At 34.8% G+C, this 21,855-nt stretch overlaps 1 protein-coding gene across 1 annotated transcript in view; it reads right to left on the bottom strand.

The window, feature by feature from the left end:
• The window catches only part of SPATA16 (spermatogenesis associated 16), a 223,503-nt gene that overhangs the window by 166,526 nt on the left and 35,122 nt on the right, over positions 1 to 21,855 (bottom strand). The window contains exon 2 of the mRNA XM_060010153.1: positions 1,266 to 1,411. Coding sequence (XP_059866136.1) covers positions 1,266 to 1,411 — 146 coding nt within the window. The remainder of the gene's footprint in view (positions 1 to 1,265; positions 1,412 to 21,855) is intronic.

Below are 21,855 nucleotides of genomic sequence, written 5' to 3'. Positions count from 1 at the left end.
CTTTTTCCTTTCAAAGGGAAATGGAATGAAATTCTTTGACATAACCATATGTCCTGATATTGGGTTTGAAAATGATGGTTGCATAAGGTGTTTCCAGAAACTAGAGTCTAATTTTCTTTGGTGTCAAAGAGAATCTGTGTTTAGGTTTTGCAGTTTACTTAAAGCAAGAAAATTTCTTTCAAGCAGGTTATCTTATGAATTTAAAAGTGGTTTTGTTGTCCTTGATGTCAAGCTTAAGCCTACAAGCTTGAGGTCTCCTTAGAGCCATGAAGAATCTTTGGCGGAACTCTTACATCATTGTGGATGTAGAGTTGTAAATGATTTTTGCATGTTGGCAGATCTCCTGCTGACATAATGAGTATTAATATAATTGATAATTGTGTTTCCTCGTGGTTATTAACAGGGCAGACATTATGTTTTCATGTTGATATTAGTTTTATTATTTGTATCCAAAAGAAGTCCAGGATGTGTGAGATCAGAAAATGAACAAGACTAAATATTTAGGTCAATCACTCTAAGCCAGGTAGAGAGGGGTAGAGGCTTCATAATTCTAAGAAAAGAGTTATTTGAAAGACATAACATAATCACTTTATCTTTGCCATAGATTAAACTGAATATTACCCATGATAAGAGCAAGACCTTTAGGAAACAGGACATTTTTATAGAAAAAAAAGATAGGGCTGAGGATTCTAGGAAGCCACAAGCTAAAACAGAGTTCTGAAGAGGGATAGAAACATATAAAAGAAATCTTTAAGGACATAGATTAAAAAGTGTTTTACACCTTTGGACAGCCGTCACATTCACCCCTGCATAGCATCCTTCGACTCAGCTATGGTATCTCCAAATAAGCGATAAGCTTTCGAGTCTTTGCTCATGTTTCACAGTTGGAATTTCCTTCTACCATTCTCTGTATTTTGGGCAGTTTTGGAAATCCTTCTGATCTTTCTCGTTCCTTACTTAACCTTATTCGTACCCTCCTTTCTTCCTGCTGTAATTTGCTACTACAGTTATCTGCCTTTTTATCTGCCTTTTTATTTTGTCTGGCTTTATGGATAATTATTTATGGCTCTCTTTCTTCCATTAGGTTTTGAGATGCCCTTTGTGATCTCTATGATTGCCTAGTTTAACATAAATCGAGGCGTAAAGAAATGTTTTTTGTTTTGTCTTTAAATTTAAATGGAATCTAAGTTAATCATACAGGCTCACATAATACCCTCTGCTTGCATGGATAGTACTTACTTGTAGTTATTAATACTTCATTTTACCTGTGCGCATGATTCAGGGCAAGGTCAGGTTTCCTCATCCGTAGATAGCATGTAACAAGCTTTGTCTCAATGAAACTTGCCACACTTGCTACATCTTCAGCAGATGCTTCAAATGGTTTTCCCAGAGCTGCCCCTTTGCTGCAAAGCTTTAAAAAAAATACAGTGCTTTAAATTTTCTAATAATCTTGACATATAATTGATCTTTTAAACAAGCAAAACATATATATGTACATGTACTTTTTCCAAACTACAAGTCAAATATTAACATTTTGATTGTAAATTAAATAAATTGTTCCTGTTCACTATTAAGTGACTGTAATATAAGTAACGTATTTTACTGTAAAATGCTTCCTGTAAAATATTTTTAAAGTATGATATATTTTAAACGGGTGCCATTAGCTAAGAATGTCTGTTTTAAAAATAAAGCACACAATAAGCAGAGATATTAGCAGAAAACCAGATATAAATCATATTAAATACCAATGCTTTTATGAAAACCCAGCTGAGCAATGATCTAGCACACTATCAAGTTGATTTAATATAATAAGGGGTATCGGAAGTAAACTCCTAGGAGCCATTAACATGATCGGTGATTAATTTGAGTCTGAATCATATTCGCTAGGATGTTATTGAAAGAAAAGAAGTGAAAATTTATTAGAATTTATTGGCGGAGGCCACAGTATCTGAAAAACATGGCAGGAATGTGGAATTCTTAATAAAAATTCCAGGAAGTCAGTGGTTTCTGGGCACCACAGATAAACTGTAGAAGAAGAAAATAATTAATTTTGGGAGGAGAAGCGCAAACATTAAGAAGTGTCAATAATATGACAAGGATAGATTGGCACTTTTTTTTTTTCCCTCAGAGTTTTCTCCTGTGTCTTAGAATCAAGGCTGATGGGGGAGGAGAAACTCCACCTCTGTTTAGTGACCTTATTCAGATTATCTGCTTCTTTGCTCTTTTCTATATCCTCTATGCTTTTCTTACCAGGGATAGTAATATTTGGAGTTAATATCTATTTATATATACCTTAGTGTAAAATTTCTTGTATTCTAAATCCTTTTCATTTAAATGATATTATTTAAACTAATTTTTCTGTTTTTAAATTTTTTTGGCTGCGTTGGATCTTTGTTGCTGCGCACGGGCTTTCTCTGGTTGTGGTGCTTGGGCTTCTCATTGTGATGGCTTCTCTTGTTGCAGAGCACGGGCTGTAGGCGCGCGGGCTTTGGTAGTTGCAGTACGCGAGCTCAGTCAGCTGTTGTGGCTCGCGGGCTCTAGAGCGCAGGCTCAGTAGCTGTTGCGCATGGGCTTGGTAGCTCCGCGGCATGTGGGATCTTACCTGACCAGGGCTCGAACCTGTGTCCCCTGTATTGGCAGGTGGATTCTTAACCACTATGCCACCAGGGAAGTCCCCTAATCTTTCTTTTATAGAGTAAGTTGAGGTTGCCTTGCAACCTCATTTACATTAACATTGTTGTCAGTTATTTTTTAAAGTGCAAATGGGTTGAGAATGACTATATTCTGTTCGAAAATGTATTTCTCTTCTTAATTTTATCCAACAACTATGAGCTGAAGGTGAATCTAGATGTTAAACACCCCTAGTTTGAATTGGTAGTTACCTGGTGCTGCTATCTTTTGCCTGGATATCCTGTCAAGTCTGAGAATTCATATCATTTTTAAAAGTCTTTTCCAATTTGATGGCAGAAATTTGTTACTATAATACATACATTCAGTCAATATATAGTTATTGAGTAATTACTAGTAATTGTCAGACAAAAATTACTGCCCTTACATTTTAATTTGCATTAGATAGGTCTTTTAAATAAATTTTGGCTATTTTTAATTCCATGTAAATTCCTGTTTTCTATTCCTTGCCTATTTCCATAATCTTTTTCTTACTAATTATAAGAGCTCTTTAGATATGTAATCTATTATTCCTTTTTCTGAACAACTATATGCACACAATCAAATGTAAAAGTTTTTCCCCTCAAATTATCCTTTAGAAAAGAGTCAAATTCTATTTATGTTCTTATAAGGGTCCTCAGAGTACAGTTCTCAATTATTTGGAGGGAAAAAAAGCAAAGACTCTTGTGGAAGATACAAAGTAAATGACCTCAGTCAATGTTGTCTGGTTGCTTTATAAAGATTACCTAATAAAATTGATAATAAAAGAGACAAAGCATTTAACACTGATTTGGTAACTATTCCTGAGAGTCTGACCTCACGAATGTCAATATACTTGGAATAAAATATCATTTAAGAGAAAGTGTTATAGTTTGAACGTGACAGCTTGAGACCGCACCTCTCCTCTGATCTTGTAGGGCCAACCTGATCCTGTAGGACCCAGAGATACCTAAAGCAACAGTTTTTCAGGGGGAAAATAAAAAGGTTTTTGGATGACATAGCTCTTTATAAAGCCCAAATCAGTAGAAAACAAAATGAGTAGAAATTATGTAGTTTTATTTGCCAGCATATCATCATATTAAAATTCTAGAACCTCTTGATTAATTTTATCCTCTAAATTAAATCAGCATTTTTTTTCAAGTCTTAAATGCTCACATCTCATGGATTTTTCACATAACATCTTAAAGAAACAAAAGAGAAACAAACAAGCCCCACAGTGTATGTGTCCTTTGCCTCTTCCTCCGCTGTGTCCCTCTCTGTTGTGGTGGAGCAGGCATGTTTCCTTTCTCAGGCACACTTTTTGTGGGATGAATATGTGGGCCATTCAGGGAGTAGCATCTACAAGGACACTCAGATCCTACATGGTAAGAGGAAGCTGACCTTCAGATTTAATAATATTAAAGACTTCGCCTATGAACATTGAGATAAAGTGAAGAATAAATGCCTGATCTAATGTCTTCAATATTCTCTACTTCTGTGAGATTCAAGGCCAGAAAAGGAATAAAATGATCAATCTTAACACACTAAAGAGTATACTTTATGAAGCCAAACTATAAGACAGCAAGGAGAGATAGGGATAATTTTTCAGTTCACATTAAAATGGAAGAACAGGCAGCCTGCTGGGTAGGTTTATGTATATTTGTGGTGATCTTGGTTTATCAGTCAAGTACTCTAAGATAGAGTACTTTCTGATTTTATCAAAGGTTGCTTTATTTATTTGCCAAAGTGGGGCATCTTTGAAATAAGCTTTGCAAATTGTTGTAAATATGTTGAAGTTAAAGGTAGAATTATAGTAAATATAGACAAAGTACTGGTGTCAGGATTATAAAGAACATTACAGATATTTTGCTGAATTTTCAAATTTTCATGCAGACATTTGTAGAGACTGAGAAGTTAATTCTCTAGAAGATGAAGAACTTTAATGTGAGTTGTATTTGTTTGAATGTAGGAAGGGTGACTTAGTTCAAATTATATTTGTCTAAAGCTATACACTTTACCTTTTTGGTGAAATAACTCATGGAGATAAGGCAATAAAAACTTTTAAACTAACTGGTATAGTATATCAGTGAGAAGACTGAATTAGGAAACAAAAATTATGTGTTAGTTTTTGTTTTGAAAAGAAGCCTAAAATATTTTTGAATGAAGCATGGACAAGTTAAAAGCATAATATTTAAGGGAAAATGCAGTGAAGACTCTTATGTGTATTGTTGTTGTTTTCATGAGAAGGTAGATTAAAATGAAATTTCAGTAGTAAATTAGAATCACAGCTCAAATTTTAATAAAAAAATACGTACTTTACAGAATATATTTGATAGTTTTCTGAAAACAGGATGGCAATACTTCAGAGTTATAAAACCTTTTTCTAAGGTATCTCAAACCTATTTTCAGAAATTGTGGCAAAAAGGAATTTCAAGTTTTGTTTAAAAACACAGATAAAAATAATATAAAGCCCAATAATAGCAGAAATAACCAAGATTAAATATTATATTATGGTCCCATTCTTAAAAATACAGCCACACATTTTCCTTTAATTAGTATCATCATTAATAAGATTGATATTGCTAATAGATTCTCCCTTATTAGAATACTGTATGGTGAGTGTTTGCCCACCATATTCCTGGGACATAATTTTGAGTGATCCCTGAAGGTCTAGGAGAGAACAATAAATCTTGAAAAATGTGGCATTATTTGAGTTATCAGTTAGCTACAAATAAGAGTATATATCATTCATCCAATCAGAAATTTTTAAGGTTTTTATATTGCTTTGGAAATTACAAAGAAATCTAAAGATGGAGAGTAAGTTACCCATAACCCTATCACCATGTATAATTGCCATTAATTTTTTACATATTCCTAACATCCTTTTCATGTTTTTATAATAAATTATGTATCATATATAATCTTTGCATTTCTTTTTCATATGCTGTGCTTCTTTTTATGTTTTCAATTAAAATCTAAAATGTATTAAAATATACTCATGTTATAATTATAGTTGGATATTTCAATATCCCGCTCTCAGCAAATGATAGAAATACTAGAAAGAAAATCAGCAAATATCATAAAGATCTGAGCAACACAGTCAACCAATGGTAGTTGACATATATGTAAAACACTCCACCTAACAGCAGCAGAATACATATTTTTCTCAAGCACCCATGGCAAAGTCACCGATATAGAGCATATCACGGGCAATAAAGTAAATGTCAACAAATTGAAAAATACTGAAATCATTCAGAGTATATTCGCTACCATAATGGAATCAAAACTCAACAGTTAAGAAAAAAAAAGGACTCCAATTTGAAAGTGGGCAAAGACATGAACAGATTTTTCACTGAAGAGGACATGCAGATGGCAAATCAGCTCATAAAAAGGTCTTCAACATGTTTATTGTTTGACATCATTAGTCATCAGAGAAATGTAAATTAAAACTACAGTGAGGTATCACCACATACCTATTAGAATGGTTAAAATACAAAATAGTGACAACACCAAAATCTGAGAATGGTGAGGAGTTGGATCACTCACACATTACTGACAGGAATGTAAAATGGTACAGCCAGTGGAGAAAACAATATGGCGGGTGCTTAAAAAACTAAACATGCAACTACTGTACAACTCAACGTTAGGCACTTATCCCAGAGAAATGAAGACTTATGTTCACACAGAAATCCATATGTGAATGTTTATAGCAAGTTAATTCATAATAGCCCCAAATTGGAAGCAATCTAGATGTCCTTCAATGGTGAATGATTAAAAAAGTGGTGGTACAGCTATACTGTAAAGTATTGTTCATCTATAAGAAGGAATGAGTGAGTGATAATGCAACAACTTAAGTGGATATCTAGGGAATTATGCTGAGTGAAAAAAACCCCATCCCTAAAGGTTATATACTGTATGATTACATGACAAAATTATAGGAATAGAGAACAGATTAGTGATTGTGTGGGGTTAGGGATGGAATGGGTGTTGTGGTTATAAAAGGACAACAGGAAGGAATCCTTGTAGTGTTAGAACTGTAAACTGTAAGGTATTTTGACTTTGGTGGGTAGATACACAGAAGTAAAGACATACACACACACACACACACACACACGAGTACAAGTAAAGTTGGAGAAATTTTAAGATTGGTGGAATGCCTGAATCTTAATATTTTGGTGATGGTACTAGTCTTGCAAGAGCTTACCAGTGGGAGAAAACTGCATAAAGAGTAAATGGGATCTCTCTGCATTATTTTCTACAACCGCATAAGAATCTACAGTTATCTCAAAGTAAAGTTTAATTAAAAAATAATCATGTTAAGGTTTAAGTGTCTTTCATTTTTATCCCCCTCCTTTTGTTTTAGCCAATTATTATCATGTTTAACTGAGATTTGGGATGAGAAGATTAATCATATCTGAGGGAAATAATTTTCTTGGGTTTTTTCTTGTCAAATTATAGACTGATTTTTATAATGAAGGGTAATAATTCATAATGAAGTTTGCTCTGAAGTTTTATTTGGCAACCATTGTGAAAGAATGCATCAGTTTCTCCACATTCTCATTATTGTGGTCTCTTATTTAAGGACATTTGCCATGAGGTGAGGGTTGTACTTAGTGATATTCACAGGGAGAAGGTGGCAGGTCCTTTTGTATTACGACTTCATTATTTATTTTTTCTTAAACATCTTTCAGTTTGCAAGCCCCACTTCCAAGTAATTTTTCAAAGAGGGGTTATGTGGATGGTAACTTCTCTGAGCTCACGCATAACTGAGAATGTATTTTTGCTGACTTTATACATGTAAAGGAATGTGGCTGAGTGTATGTTTCTTGAGACATAACCGTTTCTCTGTAAACACATAGTTCTCCATTTATGTTCTCATATTTAGCATGCAGAGGAGGAAAAAAATAATACTTTTTTGGATTAAACTAGACATAATTTAAAAGAACTTCCTGTGTTGAAATTTCTTTGTTTTCCCCACGCATGTGATGTATTTTTCTATCTTCTTGTAATTCAAAATTATTGCTACCATGAATCCAGATGTGTTCTATTTTCATCTGTTTTGCCTGGAAAGAGGTAAGGTCTTTGTGTTTCCATACCCAGGTTTCTTGTTTTTTGTTTTAACTTAGAAAAGTTTTCTTCACTTACATCTTTGACTATTGTTCCCATCCCAACTGCCATGTTTTCTTTCTTAAGAAAGTAGTTAAGTTGCATTTCCATCTCTGTTCTTCATGTCTGTTAGGCTCTCTGATTTATTTCACCACTGCATTCTGGGAGAGTGTCTCAAGATTGTCTACTAAATTATTGTCTTTATTTCCCAATATTAACTCTACTATTAACTCTATTTCTTTTTATAATGATGACAATTGCAAACATTTAAATAGTGCTTATTATGTTACAAGCAGTGTTCTAAGAGCGCTCCATCTATTACCTCATTTGATAATCACTGTTTTCATGCCCATTGTCCTAGTCAGTTCAGGTTGCTATAACAAAGTACCATAGACTGGGTGGCTTAAAAAATAAACATTTACTTCTCACAGTTCTGGAGACATGGAAGTCCAAGATCAGGGTGCAGTGTGGTCCACTTCTGGTGAGGGCGCTCTTTCAGGTTGCAGATTGTCAACTTCTCATGGTAACCTCTCATGGCAGAGAGAGGACCAGAGAGCTCAGTTGGGTCTCTTTTATAAAGGAACAAATTCTCTTCAGGAGGGCTCCACCTTCAAGACCTAATCACCTCCCAAAGGCCCCACCTCCAAATAACATCACATATATGATTAAGTTTCAACATATGAATTTGGGGGGGACAAGCATTCAGTGCATAGCACTCATTACTCATTTTACAGAAGAGGAAACTGAAGTTTAGAGAGTTATGTAATCATCTCAGGCCACACAGTAATTTGGATTCATACCTAGATGTCTGGCCCTAGAGTCTGTGTGTTTAATCACTATACCAGTGCTACAGTGTCAGTTCATGAGCTACTGATCCATGATGAGATAAGCACAGAAACAGAGTAAGCATTTAGAAACTTTCATAGTAGTTTGATAGAGAAATATTATATTTCTTGAATTATAATAAAAATTAGCTTTTTTTTGGTACGTGGGCCTCTCACTGTTGTGGCCTCTCCCGTTGCAGAGCACAGGCTCCAGACGCCCAGGCTCAGCAGCCATGGCTCATGGGCCCAGCCGCTCCACGGCATGTGGGATCTTCCCGGACCGGGGCACGAACCCGTGTCCCCTGCATTCGCAGGTGGACTCTCAACCACTGCGCCACCAGGGAAGCCCTAGCTTTTGTATTTTTATGTCGTATTTTTTTCTAGTAATTTATTTTTACTCTGTTTAATAAAGTATCATTCCACAACAGATTGGGACAAAACCAACACCAAAGAGAATTGGTTCTTTAACACAGATAATGAAAAGAACTGTACTAAACTGTTAGAAATTTAGATAATTAAGAAAATATAAAGAGAAAAAATTCACAATTCTATTATTAAAAAATGACCACTGTTAGATGTTACATGTTGGTGTGGATATATCTATCTTAGCTAGTTCTCTGTCTGTCTATCATCTCTCTGTCATCTATGTCTTTCTCCTTCCATTTATGAAAATGATATTATTCATGATCTATACCATTATGTTTCTTTCTTTGACTGTATCTTGGACATTAATAAATATAGATTTATACCATTTTTTAAATGGCTGCATAATTTTATCAGATCCCCATTTAATGTTTTTCCTAGTGAGAAATTTCTCCAGAGACACTGAAAGTTCTTAATGTCATAAATAAGGTACATTGAACAGCCTTGTATATACATCTTTGCCCACACATTTGATCCATTTCTAAATTTTCATATTCTATATGTTATAATATACTCTTACATATCGGAATTGCTGAGTCATGCATATATATTAGAACCCAAAAAACATATTTTAGAAAGTACACATCATGAAAGTGGTCTCCAGAAAAGTTTTACACTTTTACCAACAAGGTATTTAAGTTCTTGTTTTTCTATATCCTCACGCACACTAGGTATTAGCAGTGTTTTAATCTATTTATTCTTTGCTAATCAGATGAGTAACAAAGGCACCTCACCTTAATTTGATTACTAAATCAGCCGCACATGTTTATTGGCCATGTGTATGTGTATGCTGTTCATGAATTTTATTCATTTTAAAATTGGGCTGTTCTAATTCATATTGATTTATTTTCACTTAGTAAATATATAATTAGATTTTTTCCCAAATATATAATTTATTTTGAGTTAAGTTCATCACGTTTTGGTGTCAGGCTTATGCTAGCTATATAAAACAAATTGGAAAGATCCCCGTCTTTTCAACACTCTGGAACACTTGGAAATAAATAGTTAAAAAAATTTCAGCCTAGCTCATTTCACCTCTTTTTTTTTCTTATTTTATTATTGTACTGTGTAGGTTTTCAGTGTTGTGTATCAATTTTGTTAATTTATATTTTCCTAGAAAATTACCAATTTCATTCAGACTCTAAAATCCGTCATTACAGTGAAGAACATTATATTCTTAGAACATCTTAAATGCCTGTTGTACCAGTGGTGTCATTCCCCTTTTCACTCTTGGTGCTATATAGTTTTGTTTTCTCTGTTTGTTTATTAATTAGAATAGTAGGGGTTTGATTATTTTGTTTTTTAAAAAGCAACACACTCTTAGATTAATTTATTAATTCTGCTATTCTGCTTCCTAATTCATTGATTTTGGTTTTTATGTTGGCTTTGTTATTCCCCCCCCCCTTCTTTCCTAAGGGTTTTAGGGTTTTTGCTTTGTTTCTCTGTAATTTTTTTTTAACTAGTATCTTTACTTAATACTTAATTCATTTATTTATTTTTTCTTTTTCTTTTAACATCTTTATTGGAGTATAATTGCTTTACAATGTTGTGTTACTTTCTGCTGTATAACAAAGTGAATCACCTATACGTATACATATATCCCCATATCCCCACCCTCCCTATCCCACCCCTATAGGTGTTCACAAAGCACCGAGCGGATCTCCCTGTGCTATGTCGCTTCCCACTACCTATTTCACATTTTGTAGTGTATATATGTCCATGCCACTCTGTCACTTCATCCCAGCTTACACTTCCCCCTCCCTGTGTCCTCAAGTCCATTCTCTATGTCTGTGTCTTTATTCCTGTCCTGCCCCTAGGTTCTTCAGAAACTTTTTTTTTTTTACATTCCATATATATGTGTTAGCATACAGTATTTGATTTTCTCTTTCTGACTTCCTTCACTCTGTATGACTGACTCTAGATCCATCCACCTCACTACAAGTAATTCAATTTCATTTCTTTTTGTGCCTGAGTAATATTTCATTGTATATATGTGCCACATCTTCTTTATGCATTCATCTGTCAATGGGCACTTAGGTTGCTTCCATGTCCTGGTTGTTGTAAATAGGGCTGCAGTGAACACTGTGGTACATGACTCTTTTTGAATTATGGTTTTCTCAGGGTATAGGCCGAGTAGTGAGATTGCTGGGTCAAATGGTAGTTCTATTTTTAGTTTTTTAAGGAACCTCCATACTGTTCTCCATAGTGGCTGTATCCATTTACATTCCCACCAACAGTGCAAGAGGGTTCCCTTTTCTCCACACCCTCTCCAGCATTTAGTGTTTGTAGAGTTTTTCATGATGGCCATTCTGACTGGTGTGAGGTGATACCTCAATGTAGTTTTGATTTGCTTTTTTCTAATGATTAGTGATATTGAGCATCCTTTCATGTGTTTGTTGGCAACCTGTGTATTTCTTTGAAGAAGTGTCTATTTAGATCTTCTGCCCATTTTTGGATTGGGTTGTTTGTTTTTTCAATATTGAGCTGTATGAGCTGCTTGTAAATTATGGACATTAATTCATTGTCAGTTGCTTGGTTTGCAAATATTTTCTTCCATTTTGAGGGTTGTCTTTTCATCTTGTTTATGGTTTCCTTTACTGTGCCAAAGCTTTTAAGTTTCATTAGGTCCCATTTGTTTATTTTTGTTTTTATTTCCATTTCTCTAGGAGCTGGGTCAAAAAGAATCTTGCTGTGATTTATGTCATAGAGTGTTCTGCCTATGTTTTCTCTAAGAGTTTTACAGTGTCTGGCCTTACATTTAGGTCTTTAATCCATTTTGAGTTTATCTTTGTGTATGGTGTTACAGAGTGTTCTAATTTCATTCTTTTATTTTTAGTTGTCCAGTTTTCCAAGCACCACTTATTGAAGAGGCTGTCTTTTCTCCATTGTATATTCTTGCCTCCTTTATCAAAGATAAGGTGACCATATGTGTGTGGGTTTATCTCTGTGCTTTCTATCGTGTTCCACTGATCTATATTTCTGTTTTTCTGCCAGTACCATACTGTCTTGATTACTGTAGCTTTGTAGTATAGTCTGAAGTCCGGGAGCCTGATTCCTCCAGCTCCATTTTTCATTCCCAAGATTGCTTTGGCTGTTTGGGGTCTTTTGTGTTTCCATACAAACTGTGAAAATTTTTGTGCTAGTTCTGTGAAAAGTGCCAGTGGTAGTTTGATAGGGATTGTATTGAATCTGTAGATTGCTTTGGGTAGTATAGTAATTTTCACAGTGTTGATTCTTCCAATCCAAGGACATGGTATATCTCTCCATCTGTTTGTATCAACTTTAATTTCTTTCTTCAGTGTCTTATAGTTTTCTGCATACAGGTCTTTTGTCTCCTTAGGTAGGTTTATTCCTAGATATTTTATTCTTTTTGTGGCAAAAAGTGCAACAAAAAGAATAAAATATCTTTTTGGGAGTGTTTCCTTAATTTCTCTTTCAGATTTTTCATCATTAGTATATAGGAATGCAAGATATTTCTGTGCATTAATTTTGTATCCTGCTACTTTACCAAATTCATTGATAAGCTCTCATAGTCTTCTGGTAGCATCTTTAGGATTCTCTATGTAGAGTATCATGTCATCTGCAAACAGTGACAGTTTTACTTCTACTTTTCCGATTTGGATTCCTTTTATTTCTTTTTCTTCTCTGGTTGCTGTGGCTAAAACTTCCAATACTATGTTGAATAATAGTGGTAAGAGTGGACAACCTTGTCTTGTTCCTGATCTTAGAGGAAATGGTTTCAGTGTTTCACCATTGAGAACGATGTTGGCTGTGGGTTTGTTATATATGGCCTTTATTATGTTGAGATAAGTTCCCTCTATGCCTACTTTCTGGAGGGTTTTTATCATAAATGGGTGTTGAATTTTGTTGAAAGCTTTTTCTGCATCTATTGAGATGATCATACGGTTTTTCTTCTTCAGTTTGTTAATATGGTGTATCACATTGATTGATTTGCATATATTGAAGAATCCTTGCATTCCTCGGATAAACCCCACTTGATCATAGTGTATGTTCCTTTTCATGTGCTGTTGGATTCTGTTTGCTAGTATGTTGTTGAGGGTTTTTGCATCTATGTTCATCAGTGATACTGGCCTGTAGTTTTCTTTTTTTGTGACATCTTTGTGTGGTATTGATTGCTATCAGTGTGATGGTGGCCTCATAGAATGAGTTTGAGAGTGTCCTCCCTCTGCTATATTTTAGAAGAGTTTGCGAAGGAGAGGTGTTAGCTCTTCTCTAAATGTTTGATAGAATTCACCTGTGAAGCCACCTGGTTCTGGGCTTTTATTTTAGTTTTTCTTATATAGAAGTGTGTTGTGTGCTTGTGTGCTTTACTCAGGAAGAGAATTCGCTTTTACTTCCATCTTTCTTGCCAGTAACTCTTTAAGAAAGTGTTGGCTTCTTATTATTCTTTAAAATGTTACCACCTGCTTTTCTTAGTTGCTTGTAAGACTAGACCTTTTTTTGCATATTTGTTAGTCATTTATATTTCATTATTTATGGATTATCTGTCAGATCTTTTACCATTTGTCTTTTATGCTCTTACTCTTTTTCTTGTTAATTTCTGTGAGATCAGTCTTGGATGCCTGGTGTTTTGGCATGTTCTGCATTTCTTTCCCTGTTCTAGCACTGAATTCTGAAGATGTTCCCTTGAATCTAAATAGAAAAGATAATTTGTAAAGGCAGTATACATTTGTTATTTTGAAACAGTGAGATTAGGAAATTGAAGAAAATAAATTATAAAGAAATCAAAAATTAAATTGCAGCATAATTTTAAACTGGAAGCAACAAGAATTAATAAGTGATAGTGTCAAATCAGAAATACAGAGGACAATCTCTAAAACAGGAAAGCTATTAAAGACTCCTTTACTCGTGAATTTTTAAAATTTCTAAGAGATTTTCATGTATATAATTACATCTAACTTTTTAGTATCTCCACAAAGTAGATAAAACAAATTTTCCCATTTGACAGGTATTAAAACCTATGGGTGAAGAAAGTCAACTGCATGGTGATGGATGGTAAATAGACTTGTGCTGGTGACCACTTTGTAGTATACAGATGTTGAATTATAATGATAACCTCCTGAAACTTATATAATTTTTTTAAAAAAGAAAAAAGAATCTTATGCTAAGAGAAGTCTAGTGATTTTCCCAGTTAACAGGGGCTAAAACTGATTTTTTTTTTTAATGGAAAGTCCTCTTTCCTCCACATTAGGCTCATTGTCCTAAATTATTCTGTTCCTGAATTTTCTTTTTTTTTTTTTTTAAATCTTAGTACCTAACACCTCTGTTGGACATTCAGTAGAACTGCTGATGAAAACTTCCAGTGGTTTTCTCTTGGAAAACATGACTTCAGTATTCCACCTGAGTTTAATGCTTCCTTTTTTTTTTTTTTTCACCATGTAGAATCTTTCTTAAGGTCTGACTGCACAGGAGCCTGGTCCACGCCAAATGTTTACTAGAGACTGGGTTGGTAGCTTCTTCTTGGTTCTCCTTGCAGCTCACCTTGGTACTGTTAGAACTTACCTATAGAACTTTCTTTGCTGGGAGAATTGTAAGGAGAAAAAAACAAAAACCAAAGAAATTTCAACCTCCAGAGTTCACTGCTCTTTCTTTCACCACCTCTTCTTCTCATTAACTTCATATCTCAAGGTGAAATAAACCATTTCTTGTCCATTTCCACTTCTTAAATGTTGAAGGGATTAGCATTTATGCATAGATACAAAAAGAGAGTACTAATACTGGAATTAGGGGATGAAATAGTACTTAGAGCCCCAGAAATGAGTCCTTGAACATGAGTCTCTGAGTTGGGCATGCAGTAGATATAGGCGATAATCTACTTTTCATCATCTGCTCTTCCTTGAGGGTTTGTTTTTTGGAAATTCTGCCTGGTTGTCTGGCAGGCCTTTGCGATGATCCTACTTTTTAGAAACTTCTTCCTGTGGGTTACTGCAAATAGAGGGATGGGCTTTAGGCACAATGGCTACCACCATCCTATCCTGCAAATTTTTCAATGGGATCTTTACAATCCCTTTTTATATACCAAACTAAATGTTCGGGCTGCAATGGTCCCATAACTAATAGTTTTCAATTTTAATAAATATCTTTTTATATTCCCTTAACAGAGTGGAAAGAATATCTACACCGTAGAATAACACCCATTGGTTTTAAATTTTATCTCATCTTGTTACATGAAAGAGGAAAGAATCAGAGAGCTCGTCCCTTGTAACTTTCCACATGGTGCCACATAGATCTACTAAAGTGTCTCCCTGGGAGAGACAGGGTATGTGGAGCTAAGAGACACAGAGAATTATGTTCACACATCAGCAGACTTAAAAGTACCATCAGGGTTTCAGGAGCAATGCTTTTCAGCCAAGTAGGCCATGATGTGACCACTGTTAAATTTATAGCGGAATTGGACAAATGAGGTTGCTCCCTGGGTGACACACTGTTGAATGACAGTAAAAAGTAATTAATCACTCCTACTCCTATTTGTTAAAATAGCTATGCTTCAATCTTTTTTTTTTTTTTCCTTATAGATAGCCTTAAAATAGAGGCGTGGCTATAGTGAGTGCATTCCACTGTGTTTCACCTTGATCTGACCAGCCAGTAATTTGCTTATGCTCTGAAGCATGTAAATGATACACATTAATCTTCAGTTTTTTTTTTTTTCAGGGATACCCCTAAACTCTAGCTATCTGATGTGTAAAGCAGATTAGAAACATGGTGAGAGTGAGATGAATTAATACAATAAATCTTCCTTCTTTCTTGTCTCTGCATTTCAGCTCATAAAGGTAGTGATTTTAAAATGAAGATAATGTTAATAGTGTGCTTGTTTCAAGGTGTTTATATTATAAAGTAAATATACTATGACTTACAAACTCAGCTCTTGTACAATAATTATAATAGCTAGCATTTATTGAGTGCTGGCTGTGTGTTTGGCATTTTGCTAAGCTCTTCATATATAGTATTCCATTAGATATTATCTTTTATAGATGGTATCCTATTAAATATTATTACTCCCAGTTTTCAAGTGAGCAAATTGGGTTCAAGAGAGGGTACTAACTTATCAGACAGTAAGTTCTAAAGCTATGATTCAAATCCAGATCTGCTGTCTCACCTAGATCCTGTTTTTCTTAGTGTGTTCCTCAGCTGGCCATTTATGTGAGTCACAGTCAAATCCTAGAAGGACAGATGTGAATCCCAACAGTTATCGTTAACGCTGGTTTCTTATTTATGACTACTTCTTCCATATTCATACATGCAGTGAGACAGATTATATAGTAGTCTAGTGAGATATAGATATCTGTGTATGTATGTATGTATCTACCTATCTGTAGCTCGCTGGACTACCATTATGGAATTGGTAGGATAGGTAGGATAGTCAGGAAATAGAGAGATAAATCAATATTTGTTGAGCAACCAGGGAAGGCACTTTTATATACAAGAATCACTTAATTCCTACAATCACCCATTTTATAGAAAGAGGGATGACTAGAAGCAGAGGAATCTAGAACGTGTAGAAATGGAGAGAAGAAGGATGAGAGATGATGCACAAAAATGAGAAAAAGAAGAGAGAATGGAGGTGCTATGGGGAGAAAAAGAGCACAGTTCTTGTCAAGAACACAGGGTCTTTGCCTGGGGTCCAGGGATGAAGGCCTCGCGGGTAGCAGTGAGGTGCCTGCTGGGCCAAAGTTTGTCATGTCAGAATGACTAGTTCCTTAGGCAGGAGAGTTTTTGATGTACTTCTTCATCCCCTTTGCTGAATAGCAGTAAAACTAAAATTAATATTTTGAGGACATTTGATAATAATTGGGGTTTCTGTGGAATCCTTGGTTTTAATATATTAAACTGCAGACGTATTTCTTTTAAAATTTATATTCATGTCAATTAAATGTTTTTCATTACTTCATTTTGTTTAAGTGGGGAAAGCTGAGCTGTCTGGGAGGGTATATTTTCTTTAAAACTGTTGGGATAACTGTACTAAGAGAAGTAAGATATCAAAAAATTTTATGCTTTTGACAGGACATCATTTTCAAGAATTTAAGAATAAAGGGAATTAATAAAACAATGATCCACAAATTCAGTGCCCTATGATACATCACTTGATTTCATTACCGTGTTCTCTTTTAGCTGTTACGGACATTTACAGCAGTATTAATTATTTAGGAGCAAACTCCTGTGGAGCAGTATATAATTCGGCAATTGCCATGAAAACACCGTAGAACAAACTAGCCCCTAAACTCACTGGCATACAACAATATGCAATTATTTTTTGTCCACACACCTTTAGGTTGGCTAAGGTTGGCCAATCTAGGCTATGTTCAGCTAGGCTTGGCTCTAAGATGGTAGTTAACTCTAGGTTAACTAGGGCTTATAACAGCAGCTATCTGAGACATGATCTTCTCATGGAAAAGGCAGGAGTAGAAGAGAGTAAGACAACTGGACAAGCACGTTTAAAGCCTCAATCATTTCAGGTCCACTCCCATCCCATTGGCCAAAGCAAGTCACATGGCCAAGCCCCATGTCAAGGGCTGAGACTGGTGGGATGTGGATGAATAATGCTATGACTGGGTGGGGGTGGGAGAGAAGAATTGGAACCAAAAGTTTAATCTACTACAAGGAGAGAAATAGATTTCTTTCTCTAAATTCTAAATTATTTTTTCAAATTCCTCATCCATTCACCCTCATGTGAAGGTGTGCCACGTGGGTTATGATACAAGATAAAAGTCTGGGTCTCTACTACCACTGGTTTTTTCCTTTTCTTTCAGTACCACAGGTTCCTTCAGGACAGAAACAGTTCTGAAATTGTATGTTCCACAGAAAGTTAAGGAGTTATTAGATCAAAAACGTTTCTCAGATCAAATAAGCAGGTGATATGTTAAGTAGTTTTAGTAGTTTAGAGCTATTAAAACTACTTAACATGCTAATGTATACTAAGACATGCAAATATCTAAGAGGAAGATACGGCGTACAATATTTTACAAACTTATTTGTCCATAGAATTCCCTTCCTGCAACAAACTCATTTTTTTAAAAAGAACATCTTGAGGGCCTAGAATTTTGTGAAATTCATTTTGGGAAATGCTATCCTAAGGCAACTTCCATCTTCCTTCCTTCTTAGTTCAAGTGGGGCTGGCATCTGGTTAATACCTCAATTTTGAGATAAATGTTTCTAAAAAGAATTTGAGGAGAGGAAGAAGCAGGGTTAGCACATCTGATCAGAAGGCAATGTAGTGATATTATTGCTGTGAGCTGATATACTCTATTTCAATGTATATGTTACTCATGTTACTATTAAGTTAGTCAAATCCAGGTATGTCTCACTGTCTCTTAAAATTCTCTTTTTAAACATTCAGAGATGTTTATTTGCATATTTAAAGCATACTAGAAATTAATGCTTGTGGATGTCAAGAGATTTTTTTTTTTCTAGGCCCAGAAAGAATGGAGCTCTGGGATCATTTAATCCATACTGTTATGTCAGGTGTAAAATTCTGGTTAGTATAAAGTTTGTTTTTTTTCTTACATTAGCAATACCAATGGATATTTTCCTTCTCAGAATACATGTTTAAACTAACACCTTGATTTTAGGCCATGGAGAATAAAGCTTTTAAAGAAACACGCATGAGGCTAGGCCAGTTTTAGCTCAGTAGAAAATATTTTTTTGTACCTAAAATTTTTATAGAATGTTATAAATCTGAAAAAAAATCATTTAAAATAGCTGAGATTTTATAACCAGTCAGGGATAGTAAAAAGTTTGAAGAATATATTATATTATGTAGATGAGGGGATTATATTAATCAGTATGGTGACTTTTTTAAGAGTTTGCTCTTAAAAATAGGATAAAGGAAAATTATTCACTTATCTTTCAGGTAAAATGTCAGTATGTTTTTGCATAATCCCTCTCTTATCAATATATTCGAATGTCAAAAGAAAGATTATGTGGTGTATGATGTTCTGGCAGTAGTGAACATGGCAGGGCAGTGCATGATCCCCAGTTATGAGGGCAGCAACTCTTCAGAACCTTTCAAGGGGGTTTCTGGAGAGCAGCTGAACAGTTAATCCTGTACTACTAAAAATATTTGCATGGGGATTTCGAATTTATATAACCCTTGTATACATTATCTCTTCACCAAAGCTCTAAGAAGCAGGTCAGGCAGCCACTGAGTCCCATTTTGTGGGTTATAAAACTGAGATTCAGAGAAATCTGGTAACCTGCCCAAGGTCACAGGGTTCATAAATAGCCGTGGAAGAAACTAAAAATAATTCTTCTCATTTCAAATTCAGTATGTTTCCCCTATCTTTGTATGTTTCTTTCTGAAATGTTTTGTTCACAAGGTTTGTTTGCTGATTCCAAATGTATATAGTTCATGTTACAAATTAGACTTCATCTCTCTTTCATGACTTTAGTTGAAAAAAAGTAGAAAGGGTGAGAGTTTAGTAAAAATAGTATCGTTTCCAAGTTTAAATATTTTAGGGGAAAAAGAGGCATAAAAGCAATGATAAGAGGATCTGAATTCCTAAAAGGGATTTAAAGCAATATTTATGGATCTATGCAGAGAAAAGTTTTTATAGTACACACAAGTCATTCCTCCATACAAGAATAAAACTTTCTTTAAAGCACAACCACTGAAGTTTCAGCGTAAAAGTGGGCATACTGTTTCCCAGAGCAGGTGGTGAGACATTACAGAAAGGACTACTTTTGCTAGAGAACTTATCAGGATTTCAAGGGATGTGAGAACAGGGGATACCTTACTTTGATGGCTCTCAGTCCAAGTGCACAAGAAGGGAACGATTACTTTCTCTCTCACTAATAATACCCTGGCATCAGAGTCTCCTAAAGGCTCTGTGAAAATGTTTTCCATTTCTGAAAGAAAGGGAAAGATTCACCCAGACAAATAGGAAGTGAGTTTCTGTATTAAACTTGTTTGGGAAATACAGGTTTAACACAAAGACAACACTTCCCATCTCCTGTCTGTGTCTATATGCTAGCTAATAGCAGGAACCCCTAGGAGAAAAATGTATGAAGGAGAAAATATATTTCTACCTCAATATTTTAGCTAGTCATATGTGAGGGGAGAAAATTCATGAGGAAATGTGATAATTATAACACTTCTGTAGTGACTTATACTATAATGTAACTTAAATTTGTTAATAATATTCTTATAGTAATAAATGACACTTATTTCATATGCCATGAATTCTGCTAAGCCCTTTACTTGTATTACCTTATAAGATAGATACAATATTATTTTCACCTTATTATTTTCACTTGATAGATGAATTCAGGTGTAGGCAGTTTAAATAACTTCCTCAAGGTCACAAAGCCATAGTAAACAACTAATCTTGGATTCAAATTCACATAACTGAGAGCCCAGAGGGTGTTCTCTTAACTACTGCATTTTATTTATTTATTTATTTAAATTATTATTGGAGTCTAGTTGATTTACAATGTTGTGTTAGTTTCAGGTATACAGCAAAGTGAGTTAGTTATACATAAACATATATCTACTCTTTTTTTAGATTCTATTCACATATAGGTCATTACAGAGTATTGAATTCCCTGTGCTATACAGTAGGTTCTTATTAGTTATTTATTTTATATATAGTTAAATTACTGCATTTAAAAATAATCTAGTACTATTTAAATGCTGGCTACTACAGTGCTGGTACTATAGTGCTGGGTCTCAGACAGGAAGTGTGTATATCTTTCTATAGGAATCTGCCCCTTATCAGTCAGGGCAAAGTTAAAAGGACAAATGTATTGAGGGAAAAAAGAAAAACAGTTAAAAGCAACATATCCTTAGGATGGGGAGTTCTTTGTATAAAAAACACACCAACTGGTTAAATATATTTGAAGGCTGAACCAACTAGAAACATGCATTGATTCTGATTTTCGTTGTTGCCACGTCATATTTACTGTGGACCGTACCTGAGTGATTCTGACCGTGTAAAATCATTTCAACACTGAAGATAATATTCAAAATAGCACAGACGCCAGATGACCAGAAGGGAGAGATGATATCAAGTACTATTTTAACTCATCGACTTCCCAATTGTCAGATTTGCACATTAGCTTAGCCTCTTTTTACTGCCAAGAAATGATATCAGAAAAAGCCAAATGAATGAGAACTGCTTTTCCCCGAATTAGTATTGCAGATCTTCCTTCAGGGTCCTGGTGAGCCCTGATGCCACATCACTTTCCAAAAATACCCATTGAGCAGCTGCAGACTCTCCAATGCCCAACCTTTAGGCTATCTTTCACACTAGCCTTTGGTGATGATGAATAGAAGGAAACAGGTCTGCAGATGAGAAGAAGGAAATCTTGCCATTATTTTCCATCTATTATGGTTACACTAATTACAAGAACTTAGAAAAGTTTGCGGCACAAACCCATTTTACATTTCTGGCCTACATGTGATACCTAAAAATGTCTAGCGTTAATGTCAGCCTGAAAATGTTTTAGTTTGTTGAAGAATTTCTCTAGATGCCCAAATTTATAAAGTTACTGTCTGAAATATAATACTGTCAAAAGATCGACAGTGAGTTGATATAGATAGGGCAGAAGTTCAGGTGCAATTCTCTGTATTTCTGGTGAGCTTGACAAGTCACAAATATCTTGTATGCAGTCCTCATTAGGACTTGAAATCACTTCTAGGTTCAAGGAGTGCATTGTCGATAATATTATGGTGAACATAAAAAAGAAAAAAAACATAACCATGATGAACTTCTCATTTAAAATAAGCCAAAAAATTTAAAATTAATAAAATAATCTCTAAGCTCCATCCCTAAAATGAAACCCCATCATTGATAAAATAACATTTTTTTTTACCTTTGTAGAGGGTTACAAAAATTGTGTT

The sequence above is a fragment of the Delphinus delphis genome, chromosome 4, assembly GCF_949987515.2.
Source record: "Delphinus delphis chromosome 4, mDelDel1.2, whole genome shotgun sequence".
In the NCBI taxonomy this organism is placed as follows: domain Eukaryota; kingdom Metazoa; phylum Chordata; class Mammalia; order Artiodactyla; family Delphinidae; genus Delphinus; species Delphinus delphis.
This window is presented reverse-complemented; position numbering and strand designations above follow the sequence as displayed.